The sequence below is a fragment of the Lacerta agilis genome, chromosome 17 (assembly GCF_009819535.1).
Source record: "Lacerta agilis isolate rLacAgi1 chromosome 17, rLacAgi1.pri, whole genome shotgun sequence".
NCBI lineage: Eukaryota > Metazoa > Chordata > Lepidosauria > Squamata > Lacertidae > Lacerta > Lacerta agilis.
Genome location: NC_046328.1, coordinates 21,935,863 through 21,963,667, shown reverse-complemented (window position 1 = coordinate 21,963,667; position 27,805 = coordinate 21,935,863). Strand labels below are relative to the sequence as shown.

Below are 27,805 nucleotides of genomic sequence, written 5' to 3'. Positions count from 1 at the left end.
TAGCCATGGGGGACGTGGCGTTGGCAACTCGCACGGTGAGCGCGCCACCCCCCCCCCCCGGATGGGGCGGGAAGGCGTTTGATGTGGTTGAAATGTGTGATGGATTCAAGTGAAAAAGGAAGGGGGGCGTTTGACAGTAGTGAGCTATGAGGGGGCTAATTTTAAGACACACACACACTCTCTCTCTCTCTCTGTTTTGCTAGTTAACCCCCTCATAGTTCACAGCTATAATAATTATCACAAACACCCCCCTCAAGATGTGAGATGAGGATGGGGAGGTTGTCGAGGCTGCTGGGGACCAAGGAGGAGCAGGTGGGCTTGTAGCTGTGAGGTGGTGTTGGGATGGGGGGGGAATGGAAGGCCTGGCCTGAGGTATGAAGAAAAGGCGGCAAGGTGATAATAACATTGGCAACAAGTTGACCTAAATTTTTGAGGTCAACATGTGGCAGCTTGTGGGAGGGAAGGCAGAGGAAAGAACTGTGGAAGAAGGGGGCAGAAGTTTGGGGTCAGGGTTTCCTTGTTTGTTGAAATGTACATAACAGGGTTTCCCCACAGATCTGTGAAGTAGAAAAAGAAAAGTGAACATCACATCGTTTCAGGGATATACTGCATGGATAGGCACTAGGACTAAATAACAATGGAAACTGCAGTTCCCTAAACTTAGGGCTGAAATCCACACCATACATTTAAAGCTTATTTGGTGCACATTTAAAGCACATGACTTCCCCCAAAGAATCCTGGGAAGTGTAGCCAAAGAGGGAAAGTACTGTTCCCAGGTTTCTTTGGGTAAAGTGTGCTTAAAATGTGCATTGTTTAGCTTTAATATAGTGGAGGGGCTATACATTTAAAGAAACCTGGGAACTGTAGTTTACCTCACAAAACAGCAATTCCCAGCACCTGTAACAAACTACAGTACCCAAGGTTCTTTGTCGGGTACCCAAGTGCTTTAAATATAGTGTGGATCAGTGGATGTAAGCAGATGAGTTTCTTCTGCAGAGAACTGGAGCTACAGGAGATAGTATTTGGGGTATTTGCATGTTGTTGTTGTTGTTTTAATTACTGGTATCTATGGCTGGTCATCAAGAAGAACCCAGGGCAGCTTACAAGAAGTCAAAATCATAAAATAAATAATTAAGAAATTAAATAACAAAGCAACAACAAGTTGAGGTTTCTGGGGTGAAATGGGCACAGGAGTTAAGGGTTCTTGAGAGGCCTGGAGAGCAAATCAGCATGGAACGGCTTGGATTTAACTTTAGCTTCATTTAATGTCTCAATTTCCCTTTCTGTAAAGTCTGAGTAGTATAACCTACATGGCCCAAGTGTTCTAGTGCTGAAGACCAAAACAAATAATCTGAACAGCTTCTATTAGTGAGGGAGACTACAATAATTGCATTTGAATACAATTTCTTTTTATCTGACCTGTGAAGCAACATGGCTCAGAGTCAGCATTACAGTACCTGTATATTATAGCCTCTATGCTTAATTGATGTACATGTTCTTATTCTACCCTCTAGTGGCCACTGAGAACACTTGCTGTATATTGCTCAGGGCCTTGTGGCTTTCAGGTTGAGGGAACCTTCTGTTGAGCAAAATCTTCAATGGTCAAAGTAAAGCTAGGGTGTTTGTATATCGCAGAGAAACTTAGGGGCTAAAACAATGGCATTCAGTTGATGTGGGGCATTTTGGAAATCTCCCACCTGAAGCAAAAACTGTGAAGAGATAATGATGCTGGCAGTGGTGCTGCCTGATACATTCTAATCCATTTACCTTGCTGCCAGGGATTACAGAATCTAGGGCTGCTGGAGGAGAAAGGCTTTGCTATTCAGCGTACTTTGCCAGTGTTCCCCCCAAACGTTTTCTTCCCCTAGCACAGACATTTGTTGTTGCAAGCTGTTTTCTTCCAAAGGACTTTCTCCCTCCAGCTTTGCTGTGATTCCCCAGCCAAGATTTCAGAATTTACTTCTGGATTAAGAGCGCCTGATCCATTCAGCAGTTTCAGGAAGCAAAAGTAGAAAAAAACCCAGTAGCAGATACTTATTTCTAAGACTGATAACCTTTATATAGAACTGATCTGGATGAGACCTCTACCCTAAAACAAAACCTCCTTATATCTATTGCTGATTTTCAAACCTTTTAGAGAACCCTGCTTTGAAATTCAAAATAGACACATTAAAAAATCATATCACAATCCTTGGGACAAAAGAAAAGCTTTGAGTAACATCGGCATTCTAGAATTGTGTGGTAGCAGTAAGAGAAACTGAATGCTGCCTTGGACCCAGAATTGCTTGTAATGATCCCATTGAAGCTTTTAGGGCATGACACCAGACCATGCCATTTCCAAGGCCAGCTGGTGGCTTCAATCCTCCTAGTGCTCAAATTAGTAGAACAGGATAGTGTGTGCCCACACTCTTCTTTCAGGGCAGAATTTGTGTATATGATTACATGCTTTATTGCATGTTTCACAAGGCTCTTTACAATTTCAGATTCTAGAATATCTAATTGTTCGCCTTCAGTACGCAAAGGAAGAACAGTCAGAAGAATGTTCCACATTAGAAGGGATACTTGTGGTTTCGGTGGACATTGAAGATTCTTTCCAGCGTGTGCATCATTCCCACTGTACTACTACTAGTGAGTATAGGCTAGTTTAAATAGTGGCTTCAGAAAAACTCTTACATCTACATTTTACAGAGGGGCAAAATAGAAAGCAGGTGGAACTTGATATTGCCCTCATATTTACCAACTAGGAATAACACCCCCCCCCAACAACCATTTTCAGTCCCACTTGCCTTCTGCATGACTACCAATAGTTTGGATGGCTGTTTGCAGCTTTCCCATTGTACAGTCATTTTACTCAGCAAGGTTAAACTGATTGTGTTTTCAATACATTTTGCTGCTTTGAGCAAAGGACAAAATGTCACCCCCTCCTATTTCATACAAAAAAAGCTGACTTGACTGGCAGTTAAATCTTACTAGAACACTGGCTACAGGTCTGCATTGCTCACTGTACATGTAGGCAGAAAGAGGTGCAAGGCAGGCCACTTGGCACACATAGTCCTGTTCTCCCAGCACTTACCACTTGAGGTATTCACTCTCCCTCATGCTACAACCAGTCTTCAATCTCCTATTACTGCTGTTATTAAGCAGATTTTACATACATTTCTGCTGTAATTGAGTTGTCACAGACCTTACTTTTTGCATTCCGCTGCCATTTAACTCTGACTTTTACCTTTCCCCCTTGACACCTGACAACGGAGGATCACACTCCATGCATCAGATGAAGAGGGCTTTCATCCACAAAAGGTTATATGGCATAATAAAAATGAGTTAGCCTTTAAAGTGCCACAAAACTCTTTGGTGGTTTTGGTGAAATAGACTGCAATGTCTGGAAGCTGTATTTTGATGTGTCATTATTCATAGAACTTAACAGAAATCTGAAATAAAATACAGTAAATAAAAGTTGTCCCTTGTTTGTTCCTTGCAGTTTCAGCAAAAGGTGACTTCTGCTACAAACTTCTGAGTGATCAGATGTGTAGAGGTAAATAGCTTTCCAGTTACCAAGGTCTGAAGGTTCCAGATTGTGGCTGTAGATTTTCTGATCTTGGAACAGCTCAGGCTTAAGGCTTGCATCCCATAATAATGTCTAAGTAACAGGTAGCTTTAGAAGGCCCAGGCAGTGCTTGAATTTATGGCAGGGAAAGGCAGGGGAAACCACTTACTTTTTTTGAAGACTACGGTGGGGCATGATTTGTCTGAAATGGGGCGAGGGGCATCACAAGTGCCTTGTGGAATCAGTTCAGGCCTGTCCTACCTTACTCCACATAATACTGTATAACCATGGCCATAGGTAGGAAATTGTTCACATGCTATGCTAACATCAGTGTGGGAGAGTTTTAATGCCTAGTTGCTTTTCTTCCCATAATGAACAGTTAGTTGGTGCCAGGTAATTTCACAGTTTCTGCGCAGCAAGAACAGCAGTGTTCCCCTGCGATTTATCTGTGTCTCCTCCTTCAGACTAATAAAAGCTGGTGAAGCTGTCCTAATTATAAACCTTGCTAGTTTCATCTTAGAGCCAGAGTTGGAAGACTAAAAAAGGCCACTTAGTTCGGTCCTCATATGCCCAAAGACAGGACCACCTACCTCCCCTCCCTTGACCCATACAATCCTGACCACCACCTACAGAACTGTAACTTGGGATGCTTCAGGCAAGTGAGCAAAGCTACAGATTGCTATAAACGATCAGTCAGACATAGGGATTCCCTCCTGAGCCCTAATATTGCCAATTCACTCAGCGCTTACTGGTCCAGACATAAATAATACTGGCTCCCTTTTAAGCATAATTAAGAAACGAACTGTGTGAATGTGTGCTCCATCTTCCCACCCATTCTCTTCGCAAGACTGAATTCCCCCTGTCTATCTTTATTAGGGTGGCGATGTGTTCTACTTTGTAAGCCAGATAAAGTGTTGTCTTCTGTAAAGGGCAGTCCTCAGTTTGAAAGATTGCCTAGTCAAAGTTCTGTTCAAAGATAAAGAATGATAAGAAGGGAGGGGGGCTTTGAAATTACCCATCACCAATTACCGGTAGCTCCTGGACAACAGATTGACCACTGGTCACTAAAAAAAATGTTAAAGGTAAAGGACCCCTGACAGTTAAGTCCAGTTGCGAAGGACTCTGAGGTTGTGGCGCTCATCTCGCTTTACTGGCTGAGGGAGCTGACGATTGTCCGCAGACAGTTTTTCTAGGTCATGTGGCCAGCATGACTAAGCCGCTTCTGGTGAAACCAGAGCAGTTCACGGAAATGCTGTTTACCTTCCCACCGGAGCGGTACCTATTTATCTACTTGCACTTTGACGTGCTTTCGAACTGCTAGGTGGGCAGGAGCTGGGACTGAACAATGGGAGTTCACCCCGTCGCAGGGATTCGAACCGCTGACCTTCCGACTGGCAAGCCCTAGGCTCTGTGGTTTATACTACAGCGCCACCCGCATCCCCTGGTCACTAAATCTTCCCAAATATAGTGGTCATCTCCCTATGCCTTAAGCACCATTAAGGGAAAAGCCAGTACCAGTCTTATGCACTGTTAATGCTGGGTTCCTGTTAACCAGCACCTGGAACCAACATTAAAAGGTCTGCACCATCCCCGAGTATTGTAAGGAAGATGTATTGTGGACAGCTACATACAAACCTCCATTCCGTGTCTTCTAACCATAGTTTCATCCAGAGAACAGGATTTATTTGCTGGCCTTACAATGTTTGTCTTACATTAGTCATTTTCCTTCCTGCAGAAATGAAAGATTTGCTGCCTTTATGCCAGAGCAAAGCCTTGAGTGGAAGGGGTGTCCCCATGAATGTATAGACAACATGCCTTTTCAACTCTCCTTTGAGGTTAGACTCTTCTGTGGACTTGGCCCTTCATTTTCAAACCTGGTGCAAATTATCCTGCAGAGCCTGGATGATACCTTAGGTTGTGCACATATTACTACCTTAAAACACAGCTAGGTTGTTCTTTTTCTCAATTTGGATCAAAACAGGATGGGGGAAAACACATCAAAATGCAGTATTTCATTAGAAACTATAGGAAAGATATGGATTGTGGCTAATGACTTGTGTTCACTTCTTCCCAAACTAGCAGTTGGAGCACACTAGATGCAGTGTAAATGGGAATGTGTACACAATGTGGACAACTCATGCAGTGGCATTGGACATATCAATGCCAGCCCTGTGAACAATTATGAGGACATATTGGTCTGTCTGCAATTTTGCTAGCTATAAATCTCTAAAATCCCTGCTGCTGCTTTTCCTCAAACACTGATGCCCTATAAGATCTGACCTGCAAAATTTCAATTAGATTTCCTGTGAGGCATCTGGTTAGAAATTTACTGCAACTGCATCTAACAGCAAGGTGTTATATCTTTCCATGTAACAATGAAAGCTTCATAGCTCTTTGCTGTAAGATCAAGGGTTTGCTAGCTTTGGGGGGGGGGGTAGGGTTGCAACTGCCTGAACTTGAAAGTTGTCTCTAGCTTATTTACTAATAGTTGCTTGCAAATAAATATGTTACTTCTGTTCCTGCAGAGGACTGAGGGCCAAACTAGAGGTGATGTTAACTGTTTTTTCTTTCTTTTAACAACCATAGTCTAAGTCCATGTTTTCATTTCTAACAGTCTCGGGCCTCCGAACTCACATCTCCAAAAGGCTCTGGCTTTTATGGTGCCAGTCTTCACAACTGTGAGAGGGTGGCAATCTGCAGCTGTCCCTTTTTCATGTATCTTGGCCTCTTGCCTTCTCTTCAGATAGGTGTTTAGGTGGGGCAGCTTTGTAGACCAGCCCTATTTATCTGCCCTACAAAACTGAAACCTCCAAAACTGCTGTTGCTGTCCCAGTGTTTTTTCTAGAACATGTGTACAGTAAAATGAGCTATATAGCTATATAGATGCCTAAAATCCACAGAAAACTGCTGGGAGGCAGGGAGTTATTCCTGCACCACCACCATAAATGTAAAGCACAGTAGTGCTTCTGGTACAACTATCCCCAAAGTTAAAGTCAGTGGCCTGATTCTTCTTTACAGCATAATGACAGGTTCAAGGACCTAGATTCTGATTTGAACTAGTGAGTGAAGAAAATCCCCTTGCACAGACTCTCTTATGTGTTAAAAAATTTATTGGTTCCCACACTTCACAAAAGACGGTAAGAGGAAACAGGAGTCTTGTTTGTTTGAAATATAAAGTGCTGCACTTCAAAGGTCCTGGTTGGCTTAAAGTGCTTTACAGTAACAAAGAAGAATTTTTAAAAAAATTCCTTCCAGTAGCACCTTAGAGATCAACTAAGTTTGTTACTGGTATAAGCTTTCGTGTGCATGCACACTTCTTCAGATACATGCACACAAAAGCTCATGCCAATAACAAACTTAGTTGCTCTCTAAGGTGCTATTGGAAGGATTTTTTAAAATTTTGTTTCAGCTATGGCAGACCAACACGGCTACCTACCTGTAACTAAAAGAAAGAATTGCATGCCCTCGCCTTTCTCTCATCAGTGTTTTCAGTCTCTAAATTTAAACTGAGGATTTGATGGCCACGCAAAGCGGTAACATGAAAAAATTGAGATCTTTGATGGCTTACGGAATAAAATACAGCTTTAAGGCAAAGTTTTTTTTGAAAGGGGCTCTTAACATGGTGCATCTTGTGGCTTTTCAGCTTGATGAGAAATCTGGAGCTATCGAGGAGGACTGTTTGGCATTGAAGCAATTCATCCACCGGATCAGCCTTACGCACACAACAGTAAGATTCCACTTCTGCGTTTGGTTTTGTAGAATATCATTCCATCTGAAGCCTCCTCAAGATTAGTTGGTTGAAAATGGGGGCTAACTTGGGGGCTAGGAAGATGTTCAAGGGGCTGAATAAGAGGATAGTTCTCATTCTTGACCTTTGAAGCAGTCCAGGTGCTAAACCGCCCCCCTTCTAGATGTCGTTTGGCTTGATTTTATTCATTTTATTTTTTATTCAAGGGAGGAAATGCATATTTTGCAGTTCTTATACAATATGAAGAATGCCGCCATGGGGCTTGGTGTGTGCACACATTGTGTCTAAAGGTATTTAAAAGGGAATGAGATTAAATGGGTTTAGTGCCTGACACATCTGCCGTGCTTCATTGATTGCTGGCACAGCTAGGGTATGAAGTGGACAGAAGTAGGCACGGACACAGCCATTGTCTGCATGTAAACCTATTGTTTACTCTGGGTTTCATGCAAAGTTTACTCCACATTTCTTGAGGAGTGATTGCTTGATAGCATGCCAATAAGCACAGGTGCAAAGTTAATTGGAATTTACAAGGGCTGTAGGCTGATGGACAAAAGAACAGGCAGGGAGGGGACAGACATAGCTAGTAAAAAGGTAAAGGTAAAGGTACCCCTGACCATTAGGTCCAGTCATGGACGACTCTGGGGTTGCCGCTCATCTCACTCTGTAGGCCAAGGGAGCCGGCGTTTGTCCGCAGACAGCTTCCGAGTCATGTTGCCAGCATGACTAAGCCGCTTCTGGCGAACCAGAGCAGTGCACGGAGTATTACTCCCACTCCCCCCCAGTCAGCACACCAGCTAGACACTGAAAACAAATGTGCACCACTGCACCAGCCAGTGTGTTTTGTAAAAGTAGAGATTGTTGGGTTGAGAACCTCATGGAAGCCATATCTCCAACTCCGAAGCCATTCCTCCCAATGTCAGGATTGAGAACTAACATAGCACTTTCTCAGAGGTATTCTTCCTTCAGCCCACCCGCCCACTATGCTTGCAGGAAAGGTGGGGGGCGGGGAATACTTGCCAACATTTTCAGATTAAACTCTTGGACATAGGTCATACCGCAGGATGTAAAATTGCTTTGTCTTTCATATGGCTCACCTGTACTTAGTTATAGCTACGAATATATTGACTACTGTGGGGATCCCATTTCTTCTTAGCCAGTCTTACAGGCAAAGGCTGTAGCTCAGTACTGTATACCATGCATGCAAAAGTTCCCAGGTTCAGTCCCTGCCATCTTCTGGTGGGGCTGGGTAAGGCTTCTGTCTGAGACCCTGGAGCGCTACTGCCAGACAGTGTAGACAAGGGATGGTTAACATTTCCCAGGGATTGACAGATAGCAAACCCGCTGGGGCCGCATGTCAAAGTGTCCATGGCTGAAGTGCAAAAGTAGGTGGGTGAAGTGCAAAGGTTGGGCATGGTGGAACCCAATATTTCTTGCCATTACAAATAATTTTTATTCTTTTTCACCACTTACTCATTTCCTCTTGTTTCTTATGAACTTCCATCACAGCCCCCATATTTACTAAATATTCACTCCTTCTTTACTAAAACGTTGTGCTTTTTGCCTGACTTACCATGGGCACTGCAGTCTCTCAGCACTTCTCCATCCTAGCACAGATGGGGATGCAGATCTTCCCTGCCCATCCCCCCACCAGATGACACAAGAGGCAAAACTGAGCTTAGATGGACCCATTGTCTGTCTTGATAGAAAGCCACTTCCTATGTTTCTTTGCTGTTTTGAGTCTAACTTGAATTCTCTACTGCTCTGCTCTGTAGGTAAAATTTCATTATTGTGTAAAAGTGAACGGCTCAATCTCTGCTAAGACCTATAAGTGAGTAAATGTTTCCTCCACAAAGTAATATTGACAGCTGTAAAAGGTTTGTAAGGTTCAGTTGTTTTGCCAGTTGACACGAAACAATAGTTATCACGGCCTGCTGAAAAGGGGGGGGGGGAGAACCCAGCCCCTGGCCTGGCAACAAGAGAGCTGAGGCATGCCTTTTCTCTATAGGTGTGGCAGATACCTGAAACACCTGCCATCCCATGTCTGAGTTAACTATGACCTAGTATAGCATAATCATTGTATGATACTAAAAGGGACCTGAACTCCCACCCCCCCCAAAAATAAAAACAATATTGCCGTGCATCCTTTACCTGCTAGCAGGGCAGCTCCTGCTCAGGTTTGCAACCCAAACACGTATTCTGAGGTACTTGGGACTTTCTTTCATCAGCATAAGTCCAAACTGCTAAACGTAGATGTCTTTATTGTCTTTTGTTGTTAGTTCAAAAGCCTACAGGCACACTTCCATCTCAAATGTATATATGGTTTCTAAACTAAACATTTTAGGGACAATGTACTTACAGGTTTTCCTCGAGAACGGGAGAGATTGTGAGAGTCTCTATCAATCTCATTTGGTCTGCAGAATTGCCTGTGTTGAATTTTGCAGGCAGGTCTGTCCTGGTGGCTTTGCTATCAGTTCCTACTCAGTGTGCCAAGAACAAAGGATGTCCTGTTCTCCTTTCACTGGCTTCAGTAGAGTCTGAAATTTAACTGCCCTGAATAAGTTGCCAATGATTTGGCACTTGGCAGTGTGGCCTGTGTTAGGCTGAACAGGCTTTTATTTAACATTAAGGCTGTGTGTGCACTCCTGCTTACTCTGCATCCAATGTGCACCTGCTGCTGGTTTGTGAAGTTGCACATAATGTTAGCCACAATCCGTAACTATCCTGTCATTTCTTAAGAATACTGCATTTTGATGTGTTTTGCTCCATACCAGCTTTGATCTGAATTGAGAAAAAGAATGACCTAGCAACATTTTAAGGCAACAATATGTACATAGCCAGTCTTGCAGCTCTAAAGCCCAATCTTATTTTTTGGGTAAAAAGTGGAGCAGGGGGAAGGTGGATGGTACTGCCCAGACTTCCTTTATCTTAAATTGTTTGTGTTAGCATTTTTGTTCCTAATCTCAAAACATAATCTTCATCTCCCTTTTATCAATACCTTTAAAATATCATACACGTACCCGGAACTTCCGGTTTGGTCTCCGCCATCGTCGGACGCGCGCCGAGCAGCTCCGCTGGTGAAGCTGCCGACGTGGTTGCTGGCAGGAGAAGGAGGAGGGGTTGGGCTCCGAGCCCCTCTCAAACCCCAGGGAGGGTGTCTCCGGGGTACAGAAAGTGGCAAAGCTCGGGGAGCAGTGGCTGCGGTGGCGGGCGTGAGGGCTCCAGTAACGCGGAGGCGGGAGCCGAACGCCGAATAGAACGCAGCGAGCTCCCAGGGTAGCAGCGCCCTAATTCCAGCCAGCAGCGAGCTCGGTTCCGAGATGTCACCGGGACCAGATTTCCTCTAACAGAGCTCCGATTTGGTGAGAAATGAATAAGAAGTTCGGGTCAAGTGGCGACACCCCGGCCCAGAACGGAATGAACGCAACGGAGCTTTCGCAAGTAAACGTATGGATCTTCTGAGAGCAGCAGCACGTAGGTGCTAGGACGTTCTCTTCATTAAATAATATATGGACTATAGCCACTAACGGACAGAGGTATAGTGTAAATATTTGGCTTAACATGGATGTTGGTGTCAACTAGGACTGTAGGAAAATTAGAACTATCCATATTGGCGTCTGGGAGAGGCATGAGCCAGCAGTAAATGATAAAGGACACTCTAGGAGTAAGCCAGTAAACGATAAAAGACACTCTAGGAGTAAGCCAATTAAGTGAATAACAGATCAGAACGCACTTTAGCAAGCTCATCTTATTGGAGATGTTTATCTTCACTGACTAATTCCTTTGGATTGTTGAAAGTATTTTACTATCTTTACCAAAGCACTTTACAATCTTTGGCTGTGTAGGAGGCAAAAGAGTGGGCTGCATAGAGCTCTGGTTTGTTTAGAGCACCTAACTGCCCCCTACAGCCTTGGAGGTAACTTATTGGACTGTTTAAGATCTAGGACTGTACAAAGCACCTCATCATCCTTTGCCAACTAGGGAGGAATTTATGTGACTGTTTAAAGACACGTATTGATTAAAGCACTTTACTTTCCTCCACTGCTTTGAAGGTAAGGTATTGGATTGGTTATAGCATCGAGCTGTTGAAGCACTTTATCGCCCCCTGCTGTATCGGAGGCAAAGAACTGAACTGATTAAAATCGTGGATTGCTTGAGGCACTTTACTGCTCCTGGCAGCTATGGAGGAATAATTTAAATTATTTAAAAACATCGAACTGCCTGAAGCACTTTAATGACTCTAGCTGATTAGAAGACAAGGAACTGGACTATTGGCAACTTCGGACTCTCTTAAATATCTAGTCTCTCTTTGGTGTATCGGAGAGAAGAAAACCCTTAGGATCAAGATCATCAGTAATACCAACACTGAACTTCAGAACACCTGTTGGGACAATTTATGAGTAATCTGTATCACTGGACTGGATGAATTTGATCAAACGATGTATATCTGGCAATAGTTAATGAGAACAACTACCTCCCTGCACAAACCCCCTCCCCCCCTTTTTTTTTACTTTTCCACTTTTCTATAACTTTACTTTCCTCTTCTCTCTTTTTTTGTTTTTTTTTTAATTCCTTCCCCCCCTTTTTTTCTCTCTTTGGTTTTTTTTTTCTTTCTTTTTTCTTCTTCTTTTTTTTTTTTTTTTTTCCTTTCCTTTCTTTCTTTCTTTTCCTCTTCTTTCCTCTCTTCTTTCTTTCTCTTTCTTTTTCTTTTTTTTTTTTTTCTTTTTTATTTATTATTTTTTTTCTTTCTTTTCTCTCTCTCTCTCTCCCCCCTCCCCTTTCTCCTAGGTTACACCTACCGGCCCGATCCCCCAGGCTCTTCTATAGCAAAACAATAGAGTCATATTGGGATATTGTATATAATAGAGAATGAAAGCTTAACAGAATGTCAACTAAAAAGAATACTGTACCATTGCAAAGTAGAAAAGGGTCAGGGGTGGAGTCAGAGATGGCAATGGATATAAAAGAATTAATGCTAAGTCTGAGAAAAGATATATTAGATTTAAAACAGGAATTGAAAATGGAGATTGGAGAAAATACAAAAAGAAATGAAGAACAATTTCAAAAAATGGGAGAAAAATTAGATCAAAATGTTATGGCCACTGAATCTTTGTCAAAACAGGTAGAGGACTTGGCACAGAAAAACACGGAACTGAATTTAATGGTGCAAGAGCTAAAGGGGAAGACGCAAAGTGTGGAAGAAACCACAAAGAAATTGGGCAGAGAGGGAAAGGAGATAAGAAAAGAGGTGAATAAGACTAAAAAGGAGGTGGTGAATTTGAGATCAGAACAGGAAGAAATCCTAGATTCTATTGCCATGCTTCAGATGCATAGAAAAGAAAAAACATTGCGTCTAAGAGGAATTGTAGAAGATGTGGGTGAGATGCTGGAAGGAAAAATAATCCCAGCATTGGCAAACTGGCTAGAGATGCAGGAAACAGAAATTTCCTCCAGCATCGAATCCTTATATAGAACCAATTCAAAAACTGCAAAAGCCAACAAATGGCCATCGGACTGTCTCATTACTTTTAGAACAATGGAAATAAGAAATAAAATCTTGCAAACTAGTAATAGGAAAAAACTGGTGATCCAGGGAAAAGAAATAAAGGTATATAAAATCATTCCTTACAGACTATTAAAAAAACGAGAAGTATATAAACCTCTGGTAGAAGCCCTACAGAAAAAAATATAAAACATAAATGGGAGTTCCCAGAGGGGATATCCTTCTCTTATAAGGGGATGAGGAAAAAATGTCTATCGGGTGAAGAAATGGAAAGATTCAGGAGAACCTATAAGGGGGATTTTGGTGACAAGAAGCAACAGGAAATAGAAATAGGAGAATTAGTGGAAGAAGAAGACTCCAACTAATAGATTTTTTTATTGAATAAATTGTATTAATTAAAGAAAATAAATGATGGATTTGAAAATAGCATCGTGGAACATAAATGGGTTAAATGAGAAAAAGAAAAGGAACAAAATATTTCATGTGTTGGAAAAACAAAAAAACGATATTATATGTCTACAGGAAACGCACATCATTCCAAACCACCAAAGATTGTTAATGAACAGAAAACTGGGTCAAGAATTTATTGTTTCATATAATAAAAAGAAAAGAGGCATAGTAATGTATGTACATCCAAAACTGGAACCGAAGCTTTTGTATAGGGATGACCAGGGGAGAATACTGATGGTAGAAATCCAAGTCAAGGGAGAGAAATTGATCCTAACTGGAATATATGCCCCAAATGAAAAGAAAAAAGAATTTTACAAGGGCTACAGGAGATATTACAGGAATATATAGGGGAGAAACTCATTATGATGGGTGATCTCAACGGGGTGGTGGAACCTGAAATAGACAGATCAAAAAAAAAAGCGGATGTAAAGCAAAGTAGATTACCCAACTCCTTTTTTCAAATGGTTGATACCATCAGTTTATTCGACGCCTGGAGGTTCAAGCATCCATCGGAAAAAGAGTTCACGCACTATTCTCACGCAAAAAAATCTGCGGGTAGAATAGATGCGATATGGACAACAAAAGAGTTACTGGGGGAGATCTACAGCAGAAATCCTTCCCAATATTATAGCAGATCATAATCAAATCCACACTGATTATAAGGGTAGACGGATAGGAGGTAGGAGGTGGAAACTGAATGAAAGCCCCTATAAAGATGATAAGATTCTGTTGTCGGCAAAGAGTACATTAAAAGAATACTTCCAGAACATATTGATAACGAGGTCAATATTAAAACCGTATGGGAGGCGAGCAAAGCCGTTCGAAGAAGGCTTTTTTATACAGCAGAACTCCTACCAAAATAAAATAAAGGGTAAAAAGAAAATAGAGAACTCTGGAAGAGATAAAAAGCCAGGAAAGAGAATTATTCAAAGATCCAGATAATGAATCATCAAGATAACATAAACTTCCTTAAGATGCAATACGAAATTATATTAAACGAAGAGATAGAATGGAAGATTAGGCTACAAAACAAAATACTTCGAACCTGGAATAGACCAGGCGATTGCTCGCCTGGCAACTGAAGGAAAAGAAAAACCAAAGTATTATAAATAAAATCAAATAGGCGCGAACTGGATCACAGATCAGGCGAAAATAAACAATCCTTTGTAGATTACTATACGGATCTGTATAAAAAGAAAAAGAGGATATAGAGAAGATCACATTGTATATAAAAAAGAACAAGTTAAAAGAGATGTCAAAGGAGAAATTGGGAAATCCTAACTTACCTGTAACAGAACGGAAATCCACAACGCCATCAGAAAAAAAATACAAATAGGAAAATCCCCAGCCCCGATGGTCTAACAGCCTTATACTACAAAAACTAGAAGAGATACTAGCTTCACCTTTACTGGACACAATAAATGAGATTTTGACCACGGGAGAATTACAAACACATGGAAGGGACAGTTTCATCACGCTCATACCCAAACCAGAATCTGACTCTACCTTGATGACAAACTACAGACCCATCGCACTTCTAAATACTGATTACAAAATCTATGCAGATATCATGGCCCAAGGGCTAAAAGAAGTGCTCCAGGAAGCAATACATAAAGATCAGACAGGGTTTTTACCCAAACGTCACCTAAGCAGCAATGTAAGACAAATTATCAACATACTGGATATCTGGATATAAAATAAACAAACCAGCGGCAAATATGCTTCTGGACGCAGAAAAGGCATTCGACAGAATATCGTGGGCCTTTATGAAGGAACTAATAAGTCAGATGGAGATGGGAAACACATTTTACAAAGGAATATGCGCCATCTATGAGGAACAAAGAGCTAACCTCATAATAAACGGGTCTATATACAGGAAGCTTCCAAGATGTAAAGGGACCCGACAGGGGTGTCCCCTCTCCCCCTTAATATTCATACTGGTGATGGAAATTTTGAATAACCAGCTCAGAGAAGATCCAGGAATCACGGGTATCAAAAATCTGGGAAGAACATACAAGATAAAAGCCTTCGCGGACGTCTGATCCTAACAACAGAAACACCACAGGAAAGCATAGCGAGGGCCATAGAAATTATAGAAGAATACGGAAGCCCTGGCAGGATTCAAGCCTCAACAAAATAAAAACAAAACTGCTAGTAAAAAATATGCCACAGAAGGACACAGAACGGTTGGAAAGACCACAGGCATACAGGTATGCCAGAAGGCAAAAATATCTTGGAGTGGGATACCCCAAAAAATATAGACCTGTTCCAGAATAATTACATCCCGACATGGAACAGGCATAAAGTATAATATGGTGAAATGGAGCAAGCTAAAATTGTCTTTACTAGGGAGGGTAGCAACCGTGAAAATGATGGTGCTTCCTAAACTTCTGTTCTTATTCCAGACAATCCTATATTGGGGGGGGAAGACAAGATGAAAGAATGGCAGAGGGACATCGTGAGATATATTTGGCAAGGTCAGAGACCGAGGATTAAACATATAAATATGATTGACATCAAAACAAGAGGAGGACTGGCCTTGCCGGATATAATCTTGTACTACGATGCCGCCTGCCTCACCTGGCTAGCGGAATGGTGCAGACTAGAAGACCTGGAAATGCTAGACCTAGAAGGATTCAATCTGAGATTTGGATGGCACGCATATTTAAATTATGATAAGCACAAGATCCATAAAGATTTCTCAAACCATATCATAAGAGGCTCCATATTGAAAGTTTGGTTAAAACATAAACATCTACTGGAACAACTTATGCCATGGTGGAACTCCCCATTAGAGGCCCAAGAAAGAAGAGGTTGTGCTCGAGTGACCAAATGGCCAACGTACTGTGATCTGTTGGAAAGAAAGGAAAAAAAATTGGAACTAAAATCATATGAAATTTAAAGAACATAGTAAAGGACTGGTTTACTTACTACCAACTTTTTGAGAGATACAAAGTTGATAGCAAAATAGGATTTGAAAAGAACCTTCCAAATTTCACCTGGAAGTGCTAAATTCCAAAACAAAAACTCTATCCAAAGCTTACAGGATACTGTTGGACTGGAAGGTCATGGAGGAACAAACAAAAACCTCAATGATACACTGGGCACAAGATGTAGGTCAGAACATCATGTTAACTAGATGGGAAAATCTATGGAAGGAGAACTGGAGCTTCACAGCATGCAACTCAATCAGAGAAAACATGATCAAAAATGTTTTACAGGTGGCACATTACCCCGTACAAACTTTCAAAAATGTACAAGAATGCAAGTAAAAAGTGCTGGCGATGTGATGAAGTTGGGAACTGGTACCATCTATGGTGGGAATTGCAAGTTGATAGAGTCATTCTGGAGTGAGATCCACTTAGAGATAGAATTAATATGTAACATCAAATTTAAAAAAACACCGGAAGCCTACCTTATAGGCATAACAACGCCTGATATTCCAAAGAGAGTACGAAGCTTCTTTTATATGCCACAACTGCGGCTAAAATATTAATAGGTACAAAATGGAAAAGTGCGACAGTGCCAAACATAAAAGATTGGATTAATAAAACGCTAGAATATGTAGAATTGGCATATCTTACAGAAAAAATTAAGGACAATCCAAAAGAAAATTTATAAAAGAGTGGAACGATTTCATACAATTCTAAAGAAAAGATGTAACACCAATATAATGGCTATTATGGAATAGCCTCTGCCGTTCTACAAAATGGAGGAAAAAAGAAAAAGGAAAAGGAAATAGAAATTAAAAAATACATAAAAAGAACAACATACGGGCTGAGTCACAAAAGTACATATATTGAAAGTATATTTAAAATTAAATTTAATGAAGAGATAAAATGGGAAGCCCTAGGAAGGAACTATGAATAATTTTAGCCTTACTGAAGCATTCAGGAGGCTGGAATATGATAGTATTTTTAAAGAATACATATAATAAAATTATCCGGACTAGTATTACATGAAATTATATCTACTTATGTGGGTATGTTTTTTTTTTTGTGTGTGTGTGTGTGTGTGTGTGTGTATTTGTATTATGTGAATGTATGTACTTGTATACGTGTAAGTGTATGTATATGTATGTATGTATATGTAAGTTTGTATTTTGTTTAATAAAAATTTAAAATAAAAAATAAAAAAAATATCATACACCATTTTGTTGAATATAAGGGACAAAGGAAGAGCAGCTTTGAGTCTCTATTTTAGCTTAAAAAAAAAAAGGTCCATAAGAAAAAACTGCAGAATCCACAGTTTACACATACTTCCTGGATTTTTCTATGTCTTGCCTGCAGGTCAGAGTGTTTTCAGTAGTGCATTTAGTAAGCTCCTTTTCAGGGAGGAATTGTTACTCACTTTTGTTTGGCAAGTGGCTATCAGCAGTGAAGTTGCAAGCATTTACACCCCAGTGTAATTTGTATGTTAAAGGTCGAGAAACTGTAAGAGGAATCTAAACGGCATTAGTAAATTATCTGAAAGCTAGTGAACTTCCCAGTTCTGGGAGAATCTGAAAAGCAAAGCAAAACCCAAAGCAAATCCGCTGCTGCTGTTTCATTTCTCTTCAGCGCCCTAAATGGTAGCACTCTATTCTGTGACATGTTGTTGTAGTTCCCACTTATTTATATTATTTATCTCCATTTGTCTCTCTCTTTCCCCCTTCGAAAGATGGATATGGTGTCCAGGTCCAAGCTATTATGCCTAAAGTTCAAGTGCCCTAAAGTTCTTGAAAATTGACTGGCCCAGTCATATAACTTGGTCATGCTGCGGCATATTCTGTGTTGCTCCTTTTAGAATGTGTGCAGTGCTAATTGAAAATTGTGAGCATTGCTAAGGAAAGGGTGTAGAAAGGGTCTTGTTTTTTTTTAAATTGGTGTTCTGTTTCACAATAAAACAAAACAAATGCTGTGATTGTTCAAAATATCTATTCCTTTTGCTGTCTAGCACAGAGAGGGGAGCTGCCACATGTTTGCCAGGTGGGACAAGACTACTGAGTGAAGGGAATCATTTTGTGAGGTGAGGAGTTGGAGGAAGGGGTATGTACTGCAGGCACTAAGTTAGCAGTTACTGGTATATGTTGAGCATTAATAATGGAGATGGGATTCAGGGACGCTAGTGGAAGGTTTGGGATTGTATGAGGCATGATGAAAAGATTAAAAAGGGGCAGATTTGTTATTCTTCCTGTTTTATAAAACTGGAGCCAAAAGATTGTGGGCACAATGGACTGAAAGTTCTTCTGTACAAGCCGTGTGTTAGTTCACGGGAACTCTACTACAGCAATGCTGTAGGTGACCTTAGTAAGTTTCCATTGCTGGCCGAATTTGAATTTAGGATGAATGCCAGACATTGAGAGGGTTAAGCAATGCTGCTGCAGGGTGAAGGAGTCTGGGCGCCAGAATATTTCCTTCATCTCCTTAATCTTCTGGTCACAAAGCCCTGCTTTAGGCACCTCAGTTATTTGCTTGCAAAAATACTGGCTGAGATGTTTAAAAAAAGAAAAGAAAAAGAAGTAGAAGAGAACACCTTATTTCTTAAGCAGTCTGTGTTGCCATCTGGTGGACATGGGAGCGGAGAGCTGGATGTGTAGTAAAGATCCCTGGCTTTTGTCAAACAAGCACCTTAGAAAAACCAAAGCTAACCGCCAAGTGGGTCCTGCCATGGGCACCTATGAGACAATGCCACATACCCACAACCCCCTAATTAAGTATGAAGTTAGAATGTCTTCAGATGCCCTCCAGGTGGCCATGGAAAATTAAGGGACTCAGAGTGGATAATTTGGGGGGGGGGACATGGCAGGCTGGGTGGCTTGAAACCCTAAACAGAAGGATTCCCATTAGAAAACAAGGATACACTGCAACATTGTGTTGCAGGCTACACTTGTCTTACTGACTGTAAGAGATTTTCACCATGCTTTGATACACAAAGTGGTGTGTGTGTACAAGTTAGCCTGGAGCAAAAAGAAGGTGCTTTGCAATCCCATGTATGTTTGCTCAAAAATAAATTACAGTGTTCTAATGAAATTTATGTGAGTGTGTAACTTAAGCAAATTATAACCAGTCACAAAATGTGGGGTTTTTCCCTGATTGCATAATTTGAATTTGTTTAGCTCACAATGTGACAAACCTAATCGAGTGCTGATTGATACAAAAGTATCTGAACCATCAACGCAGTACAGGTCCCGCTGTTAGCTGCAGGTGGGTGTCAGATGTGGCCTGAAAACACGATGGTTTAGCCCTGCCTTCCTCAAGCTGGTGCCCTCCATGCTGGCTGGGGCTGATAGGAGTTGCAGTCCAAAACACCCGAGGGACACTAGGTTGAAGAAAGCTGGTTTAGCCCATGGCCAGTCTTGCCTTCCTCCTCCTATTTCCTTGTTTTCTTCCTAAACCCCCTTGTCCCTTTCTTTTGTGTGTATCAACAGGTCAGCAGCCAGGGATGTGCCTTCATCTTGTGACAAAATCCACCCCATGACTGGTGAGCCAATTACCCTCTTAATTCCAGATGAGGTAGCTGAAAGAGGCTTCAGTGGAGAACTAAGGCTCATGCCTGTTGTCTCCCTGTGTCCCTGCCAGAAACCATACCCTAACAAGCCAGCACAAATAGCAGCTGTCTCTGTATCCTTTGCTGTGATCAGTGAGTGGAAGGTCAAAGTGAATCTACATGGAGTAAGGTTCACTGTTTGCAGGTCTACTGTAACATAGGCGTAGCTGCCCCCCCCATCAAGTAAAAAAATAGAAATACTTAACTGACCAATCATGTTGGTTCCCCCCCCCAACAAAAGTCCTGCCCACCCTAACCATGTCCTGCCTCCCCCAACAAAAATCCTGGCTACGCCCATGTACTATAATATCAATACCACCATTCATTTGCTGCCAGGTGATTTTTTTTCCTTACCTAGTAATATATCTTTCTTTATGACTCAGCAGGTCTGCCTGTATTGTTCTCCACAAAGGAAGCATCATGTTCTTTTTTTAAAGATCCTTCATGTCTAATAGCATGGGAAAAATATGGCTATCAGGCAACACTGAATTCAGATCCCCATTGGGAAGAAGGTAAAGGTGATATATTTGTCACTTGCACAACTACTTGTGCCCAGTGTGAACATGAAAAATATATGCTATCCATGTAACTTCTCTGGGGAGTCTCATGAACCCCTGGGACTGAAAGCAGAAATATTTTGTATATTATATTTTCAGTGCAAATAACAACTTTCCTATTTCCTCTCGAGAACTCCGTAACTTAGGGTTGCCAGCAACTCATGCATGGAAGTAGCAAGTAAGAAAAGAAAAATGTTCTGGTGGTATCTGGTGAACAGAAATAGCCAATGCAAGTTGTTTATTTTAAAGAAATGCAAGAGAGAAGGAGGGGTTGTTTGGCTAGAATGAAAGAAATTAAGCAGAAGGTTGATGGGATATCATCACTGGTTTAGGAAGGACATATGGATATTTGCATGGAAAAGCGTGATTGGACAGTATTCGGGAATAATTGAATTGTAGAGTTGGAATGGACCCTGAGGGATAATCTCACATATGACTGAACAAGCATTCATCCTTGGTGAAAACTCATGCTACAACACATTTGGTGGTGGGGAAACTAGGAAGCATGCAAGGAAGCATGCTACCAATATAACATGTAGTTAGGTCTCTTGGTATAGGTGAGAAATGAGTGGTTCACCTAAGGCCATCCACTGAGCTTCACAGCTTGAGGATTGGAATCTGTTCTGCATTCAAACTGAACACACTGCTTCTTGGTCAGTGGAGGAGTGGAGCACAGAGGCAAGGGTTAAAAGTCCTCCTGGAGGCAGAGTAAAAAAAAATTCAGTGGCCAGCTGGAGCAGGAGGTAACCTTCCACTGACTTCCAGTTTCTGATACAGCTTGACCATAAGAGGCCAGCCACTTTCTTTAAACTGTAAACAACTTGAAACATATAACAACAGAACAGGTTAGAGAAACAGAGGGACAGGAGGGTGGTCTCCCTCCTGCAGATAGCATAAAAAACCTGCCTTGTTGATTGACTTGGGCCGTCCTCAGCAGCACATGTGACTCTTCCAGGATGAGACGGCGCTTGAGGGCTTGTCAAATGCCCCTGAGCTCCAGCCTCCTTTTAAAAAGAGATGCTGGCCCTACTTGATTTTTTTTATAGCTTTACAATACAAATCTAAATAATTTTTTAAAAAATTCTTGCACAATCATTACATGCAGGTGGACAGAAGTACAAAGATGGAATGTTTTCAGATGCCCTCAAAGTGCCTTCAAATCTGCCATCTTGCACAGCAGGGGTGTTAAACTAAAGAGTTTCAAAACAAAAAGATGTGTATTTTAAAAACTGGGGGTGAAGCACATACTTGGGAATTAGTTTACCTGACACCATCCAATTGCTTTGATACAGTCATTCATCCTTGGTAATATCTATATATGCCATGTGATGCGTTCTGTCTCTTAGATACTGCAAAACCTGATGTCAGATACAAGCTTCATACCAGCCACCAACAGGACTCAGATGCTCAGGAACAAACACTGCTGCTCTTCCTCTTTCTCAGCTACTCAGATCAGTTTAATGACAAGACAGTCTATAATTTTGGTACACACTGCTATTTATTTATATTTCTACATTATTCTGGGGAGTATAATAGAATAATGCACCAGATGAGTTTTGGAATGATCTGCCATCTGAAGACTGGCCAGAGGTGATGAATTATTTAAACTGAGCTTTAGGGTCATGTTTACCCCACACTAAAAATTCAAATTTTGTGCGGATGTGGTTTTTAGAACATTTAGTGGGGCCTCACAGCTGTTGTCTCTAGAAACAAAGCAAATAATAATAATAATTAATACACTGCCCTTCTTTCTGAAGAGCCCAGGGCGGCAGACAAAATGCAAATTGCCAGGGCGGGTGGTGGTGGTTTAGAGACCATTTCCCTCAAATAACTGCCCAGTTAAAGAACAATTTGCAACAGTGACTGTGAGCAGAAGGGCATGCACACAGATTCAGAATCCAGGACATTGGAGAAGCAGAGCCAAACCAAGCTTTTATCTTTCCAGTGCTTTTGGCCCTTAACATGCTCTGATCCTAGAACAGATACTCGTCAATTGTTCTGGATTCCCTGCTATGCATCATTATAAAATTCTCAACATGTAATCCCCTACTTGTTTTTTCATGGTTTTAAAAAGCAGTCTTTCAAGCATATTTGAAGAGGAGGATACTGTCTTTGCCATGAAAGTTTCTGCTTTGGGGGATTTGCTGAGAGGAACAGCTCCAACTAGGTAAAGCTACCTAGTTTAGCTTCTTCTGACTTATTTTTTTTATCAAGCACAGCACTTCCCCCCCCCAAAAAAAATGTTTAGGGGTACTCTCATTTTCCTACTCATATTGAAATACTGCCCCTCAATGAGGCCAAACTTAGATTCACAAAATGTACCTGTGTCCCCCCAGAAAAATAGCACTGGATCCGAGTAACAGCTGCCCACCCAGAGATGGGGAATCAGTTTTTGTTTCTCCTCAAAGGTGCCTTGGTGCAACCTGAAACCTGCAGAACTTTGTTTGCTGCCTCCTCCATTACATCATAAGGCCCTTAAAAGATGTAGACTCATGGCCAACACCTCCACACCAGCACTCTGATGAAGAGTTCTGGAGAACTCAAAAGCTTGCACATTATTTTGTGACATTTTAGTTGGCCTAACAAAGACATTGCCCTTATAGGTATTTTTGGAAGTCCAACCTTTTCATTTGCTAAGTATTCCTACATTCAAACAGTATAAAGCTCATGAGTAAAAGGTTGGTTCCTATCTGACATCCTGTTTTCTGGTTCTTCTCTAGAGGACCAGTCAGGTCGATTTGTCTATATAATATCAAAGAGTGTATTTGTTTCTTTAAAATATACCTTGCTGTGATCTCTGAGGTTTTGGTACATTCCTCTTGTACTAACTTTTGCATATAATATTTGCAGCTTGACCACTTGGCATCCACTGCCCTTTACTTAGATTTAATCCTTGATTTAATCCTTTGTCATTTTCACTATTTGTGTGATGCAGGGGACTGGCAAATGATCCTATCACATCTCTCTCCTATCCTGTTATGCAGCAAGCAAGCTGTGAAAGGCTGCATCCAAGGAGTGGTCAGTAGGATCCTGGAGCAGCATTACAAAGTGTCCCAGGTAAGAGTTCACTGCAGAAGACAAGGACCATTGAGGCCAAGGGTTGTGGTGAGGGGCATGGGGCAGAGAGTCTGGGATCTTCAAATTCTTGTCACAGATCTGTCTCTGGAGAAGTGGTATGATTTCCAGTGCTGGCAGTGAGTCGGGACTGAGGATAGAGATATTTTGCTCTGATTTTTTATAGGCTGCAAGACATCCAAATGCCATGCAATGTTCTTGGGTCTTCACAGGAACAGCAGAAACTGGCGCAGTCTTTGCCCATCATGGCAGATGCCATTTCAAGTATAGTTTCAAGCAGCACTGACAGTGAGTTCAGAAGGAAATGCCTCCAGTCTTTGCAGGTATGGCCAGAGTGATTTACCATATGTTACAGGTACCGTTACAATGCACCTCTTCCACCAAGCTTTTTTGGGGGGTGGGGTGGGGGGTCTGGGTGAATTTTATGAGTTTCCCCTTGTGGAACTGTTGTTTTATTATGGTTTTGTGTCATCTGTAATTTTAGTTTGGTATACAGCTTATTAAGTTTGTCCTTGTTTTGTTTCCACACGCTGTCCTGTAACTAAGGTGAAGGCCAGTATATTCATATACAGTAAAATAAATAAATGTCACTGAGCCGTTGGGATTGGTGGTGTAACAACTGTGCAAATAAGCATAGAATAAGGAAGTGAGATTTTCAAGGTTTATGCCTTGAACTTACTTTAGAAAGGCATATGTGGAACAAGGGGGAAGTGAACTGATGAACTGAAGAAACGCATGTTCAAGCTATATTGCTCAGAGTTAAAATACAATCTGAGAGGAGAGGAAGAAGTGGTTAGCACGTCAAAGGCAACAAGAAGCTGGTTGGTGTAGTGGTTACAGTGTTGTTCCTTGACTGGGGAGACCTGGATACAAATCCCCATTGTGCCTAGTCTCTCTCTCTATCAGCCTAACCTCCTTCCCAGGGTTGTTAATATAAGATGGTGCGGGGGGGGGCGTGTTGTAGAGGAAATCATGTATACTGCCTTGAGCTCCTGGGAGGAAAGTTAGGAAGTAAATGTAATGAATAAATGAATAAAGTTAAATTAAACATGCTTCCAGATTACTCCATTTAAGTGAGTCCATTTTACCTTGTGAACCGCCCTGAGATCTTTTGATAAAGGGCTGTATATAAATCTAATGAATAAAAATAAAGTGACATGCTCACTTCCTCTGTAATGGAGAGTAAAAGCTACAGCTGTTTCTCTGCTTCCCTGTGTTTATATTTATTTATCTGTAGGTTGCAGATACCCAGAAGTTCCAAGTGACCATCAAAGATACCTTCAACAAAGTCATTCTTAAACAGTGGAAATGTAGCAGTGCATGTGACGCCAGAAGGGCAAGTTTCTCTGCTTAAGTGTGTTTGCTTGTGCTATCTCCACCCATCTTCTGTTCAGAACAGCTCTAGTTGCAACTATTAGCAGAAAAGAGTTAATCTTCCACCAAAATATCTATTCTAGAATCCACCTCAGATCTCAGTCTAGCCCATTTTGTGGAGAAATGTCTTTTAACGATGACTGCTGACAGGTGCACCACCTTGCCCCCAACGACAGAGGGTGCCTGGGGTGTGCTCATTGAAAATTTGTGAGTGCCTGGGTCCCCATGGCCCTGCATAGATGGCGCCTATGTCTGCTGATGGGCTGTGGTTCTCAGTTCAGCCCTGGACTCACAGTGGGCTTGGAAAATCAATATGCTGAGCCTCATTTATCCTTTCTATAAAAGGGGTATAATAATAGTGACTGATTTCATGAAGATATGTGTGACTACATGAAATGTCTTATCAGGTCAGGCATGCAGAGTGAATTTGCTGAGAGAGTTCTAGCACTGCTGATCTAACACCTCCCTGACATTATTGACTCTCCTTCCTTGGAGGTTTTTAAGCAGAGGTTGAATGGCCACCTGTCATGTATGCTTTAGATGAGATTTCTGCATTGCAGGGGATTGGAGTAGATGACCCTCGGATCCCATCCAACTCTATTTTGTATCCCTTTCTTCTTTTGCAGCCATTGCCTAAAAACGATGAGGCAGGAGTAGGGCTGCTCAGTGCAGACCTTCCTTTGCCCACCATTCACCAGAAGTTATTGGGCTCGAACTTCAGTTCTGCACAGCTGGAGCAAGGAGAAAAAGGTACATTAGAAAAGTGTGTGCATGAGGTCAAGACAGAGATCCAGTTTGTTGTACATTGTTGGAATACTTGTTTTATCAAATGTACTTAATGTAATTAAAAGAGAGAAAAAGGCAGGGCAGAGATACTGGAGTTTAGATGATGAGAGACACTGCCCCTCCCGATGCTGCTGCAGGTTTCCCTATAGGCCTTGGACGCACACAAAAAATCAGTAGTGGCTCCTTAACAATCTGCAGCTCATTTAGTGAGTTATTGTCAGCAGTAATTACATTATATAATGCTCAAAACACAGTCCTAGCACCAGCTGGTTCTTGTGATGTAGAGAATGAAATGTCTTCAGGTCCTTTTTAAGTAGGATTTTGAAGGGATCAAAGGTCTGGAATATTAACCTTTAGACTCCTTGTCTGTCTGAATTATGTGGAGCTTTGTTATATGTGGTATCTCGACTCCTCATTAAACCTATGAGAAACATCCCATCAGCTAGTCACCTGTCTTACTTTGGCTCCCAAGGCATCCAGATGAGACAACTGAAAGCCAGGGTTGAAGCTGATTATCTTAGGAACAGACTATGCTTGGTGGAGACCAGCGTGTATTTATAATTTTGGTGTACTTAGAGTGGCTGAGGTAGATTGTACAGTCATTTCTTCACCTTTCAGTAGATGAAGGTATTGGGTTACAATGTAAATAACAAATTATCCAGTTGAAGAAAGGGCATTGGTGGGTGGCCCCTGTTTATTAATAAAATTTTAAGTCAACTTTTGACTTGCCAGGAACCTTTGAAGCAGCAATACAACTATCACAAGATAATTCAAAAGCAGCATAGAAATAGTAAGAATATTTAAAGCAACACTAGCAAGTCTGTAGAAAAGTCAACAGAGAACAATTCCATCTAAGGCAAAGGGACTATGAAGGCTGCGAAGGCAAATCTAGGTTTAGAAGGCAAAGAAATCCAGAACAGACCCTCACCAGATGCTCTAAGTGAATTTTGCATGTGTGTGACATGAGATTAATGAGAGAAGCATAATGGTAGTTCTGTGTGGTTCATCTGAGCTTGTGTGCTATTTCAGCATTGTTAATTGCACCTGTACATGTTTGCGGTTCACAAATTGTACTTGATTATGTGGCTTCATGAACACCAAGGGTGTCCTGCCCTGGTTTTATGTTCTGCAGGACTTCCGCTTGTTAATTCAGACTGTGGTGGAATGAGCCAAAAAGGAAGCAGGGAGATCCATGTGGAGGATTCGCGAGACCCACATGTCACTGAGGTGGCTAAAAGCAAGGAAAAGAACAAGAGTCTGTTAGTAGAACCAGGCACCTCTTCAAGCTCTTTCCTCTCACATCCAACTAAAATTGGGTGTGGTGCTCTCCAAGATAAAAGCCAGGTGGTGTCTGCAGGTCCTTCAGTGAAGAAAATCCGAAGCAATGAAAATCTATGGCAGGTTTGTCAAGAAATATTGCACCATGAAACCAAAGCAGAATGAAAAGGCCCGGCCCAGTTAGTTAATAACCAAAAGAAAGCAGTGTAGGGAGTAGGTGCCACTAGAATCGCCAAAGATCCCCAGTACGTTGTTAGAGGAGCACAAGTGAGTTCTATCAACCCATCTGCAAAACAAGGCCAAGTGGAGAAGCAGTATTCACAGCTGGTTTGCAAGGCATTTTGAGAGGCCCTTTCCACTTTTCAAAAGTGGGTAAATACAGATCTTCAGTGGAATCAGTTTCAACAACTCTTAGTTTTCAAACCTGTTTTTAACATGTAATGTAAAAAAAGTACAAAGTACTGTATTCTAGAAAGGCTGGGAAAATAAGAACGATTTCAATGGGGAATCAAAGGGCATGATACCTAGCACCAAGCAAAGCTCTCTGGTCCTGCATTTAATAATACTAGCTCCCTGGCCACCACCCATCTAACTTCAGAGTGTGGGAACTCAGAGGGACTCTGAATATGAACATAATATTAGGACAGGCTTCTGTGTAAATCTGAAAATAGCTTTGTCTCTGATGTCCTCATTTGATTTCACTTTTGTATTACAGGATGATCACTTTTGGAAACAAGAAGTCTCAAACTTGGCCAAGTGGACATCCTGAAATGGTTGCAGCCTGAGGACATTGTATTTCTGCATTCTGGAATTTCTGTACAGGCCAATAAAAGGGGGGAAATCATTGATGGTCTCACTTCCCTTCTATTACAAAGATGAATTGGAGAGCAAATATGTAACCTTGGCAAATAAATACCCACCACTACTGCTAGACCCAAAAAAGGTGAAATCTCCCACCTGCC

The 27,805-nt window shown here is 41.5% G+C and overlaps 1 protein-coding gene across 1 annotated transcript; it reads left to right on the top strand.

Moving 5' to 3' along the window:
* C17H11orf80 (chromosome 17 C11orf80 homolog) lies at positions 1 to 27,688 on the top strand. The gene is made up of 17 exons (XM_033136134.1): positions 1 to 35; positions 2,484 to 2,628; positions 3,482 to 3,535; positions 4,124 to 4,202; positions 5,283 to 5,382; positions 7,191 to 7,274; positions 9,068 to 9,123; positions 18,181 to 18,252; positions 19,655 to 19,847; positions 20,138 to 20,285; positions 21,677 to 21,814; positions 23,266 to 23,387; positions 23,618 to 23,728; positions 24,643 to 24,741; positions 25,406 to 25,529; positions 26,698 to 26,966; positions 27,559 to 27,688. Exons 1-17 carry the CDS (start codon positions 6 to 8, stop codon positions 27,610 to 27,612), a joined length of 1,878 nt encoding a protein of 625 aa, XP_032992025.1. The 5' UTR covers positions 1 to 5; the 3' UTR covers positions 27,613 to 27,688.
* The last annotated feature ends 117 nt before the right edge of the window (positions 27,689 to 27,805 follow it).

Excerpts from the sequence above, each read along its gene's own strand:
- C17H11orf80 (XM_033136134.1), top strand. The coding sequence starts at position 6 with ATGGGGGACGTGGCGTTGGCAACTCGCACG. Across the intron at positions 20,286-21,676 it reads AGATCCCCATTGGGAAGAAG|ATACTGCAAAACCTGATGTC; the intron begins GTAAAGGTGATA and ends TCTGTCTCTTAG. Across the intron at positions 23,729-24,642 it reads AATGCCTCCAGTCTTTGCAG|GTTGCAGATACCCAGAAGTT; the intron begins GTATGGCCAGAG and ends ATTTATCTGTAG.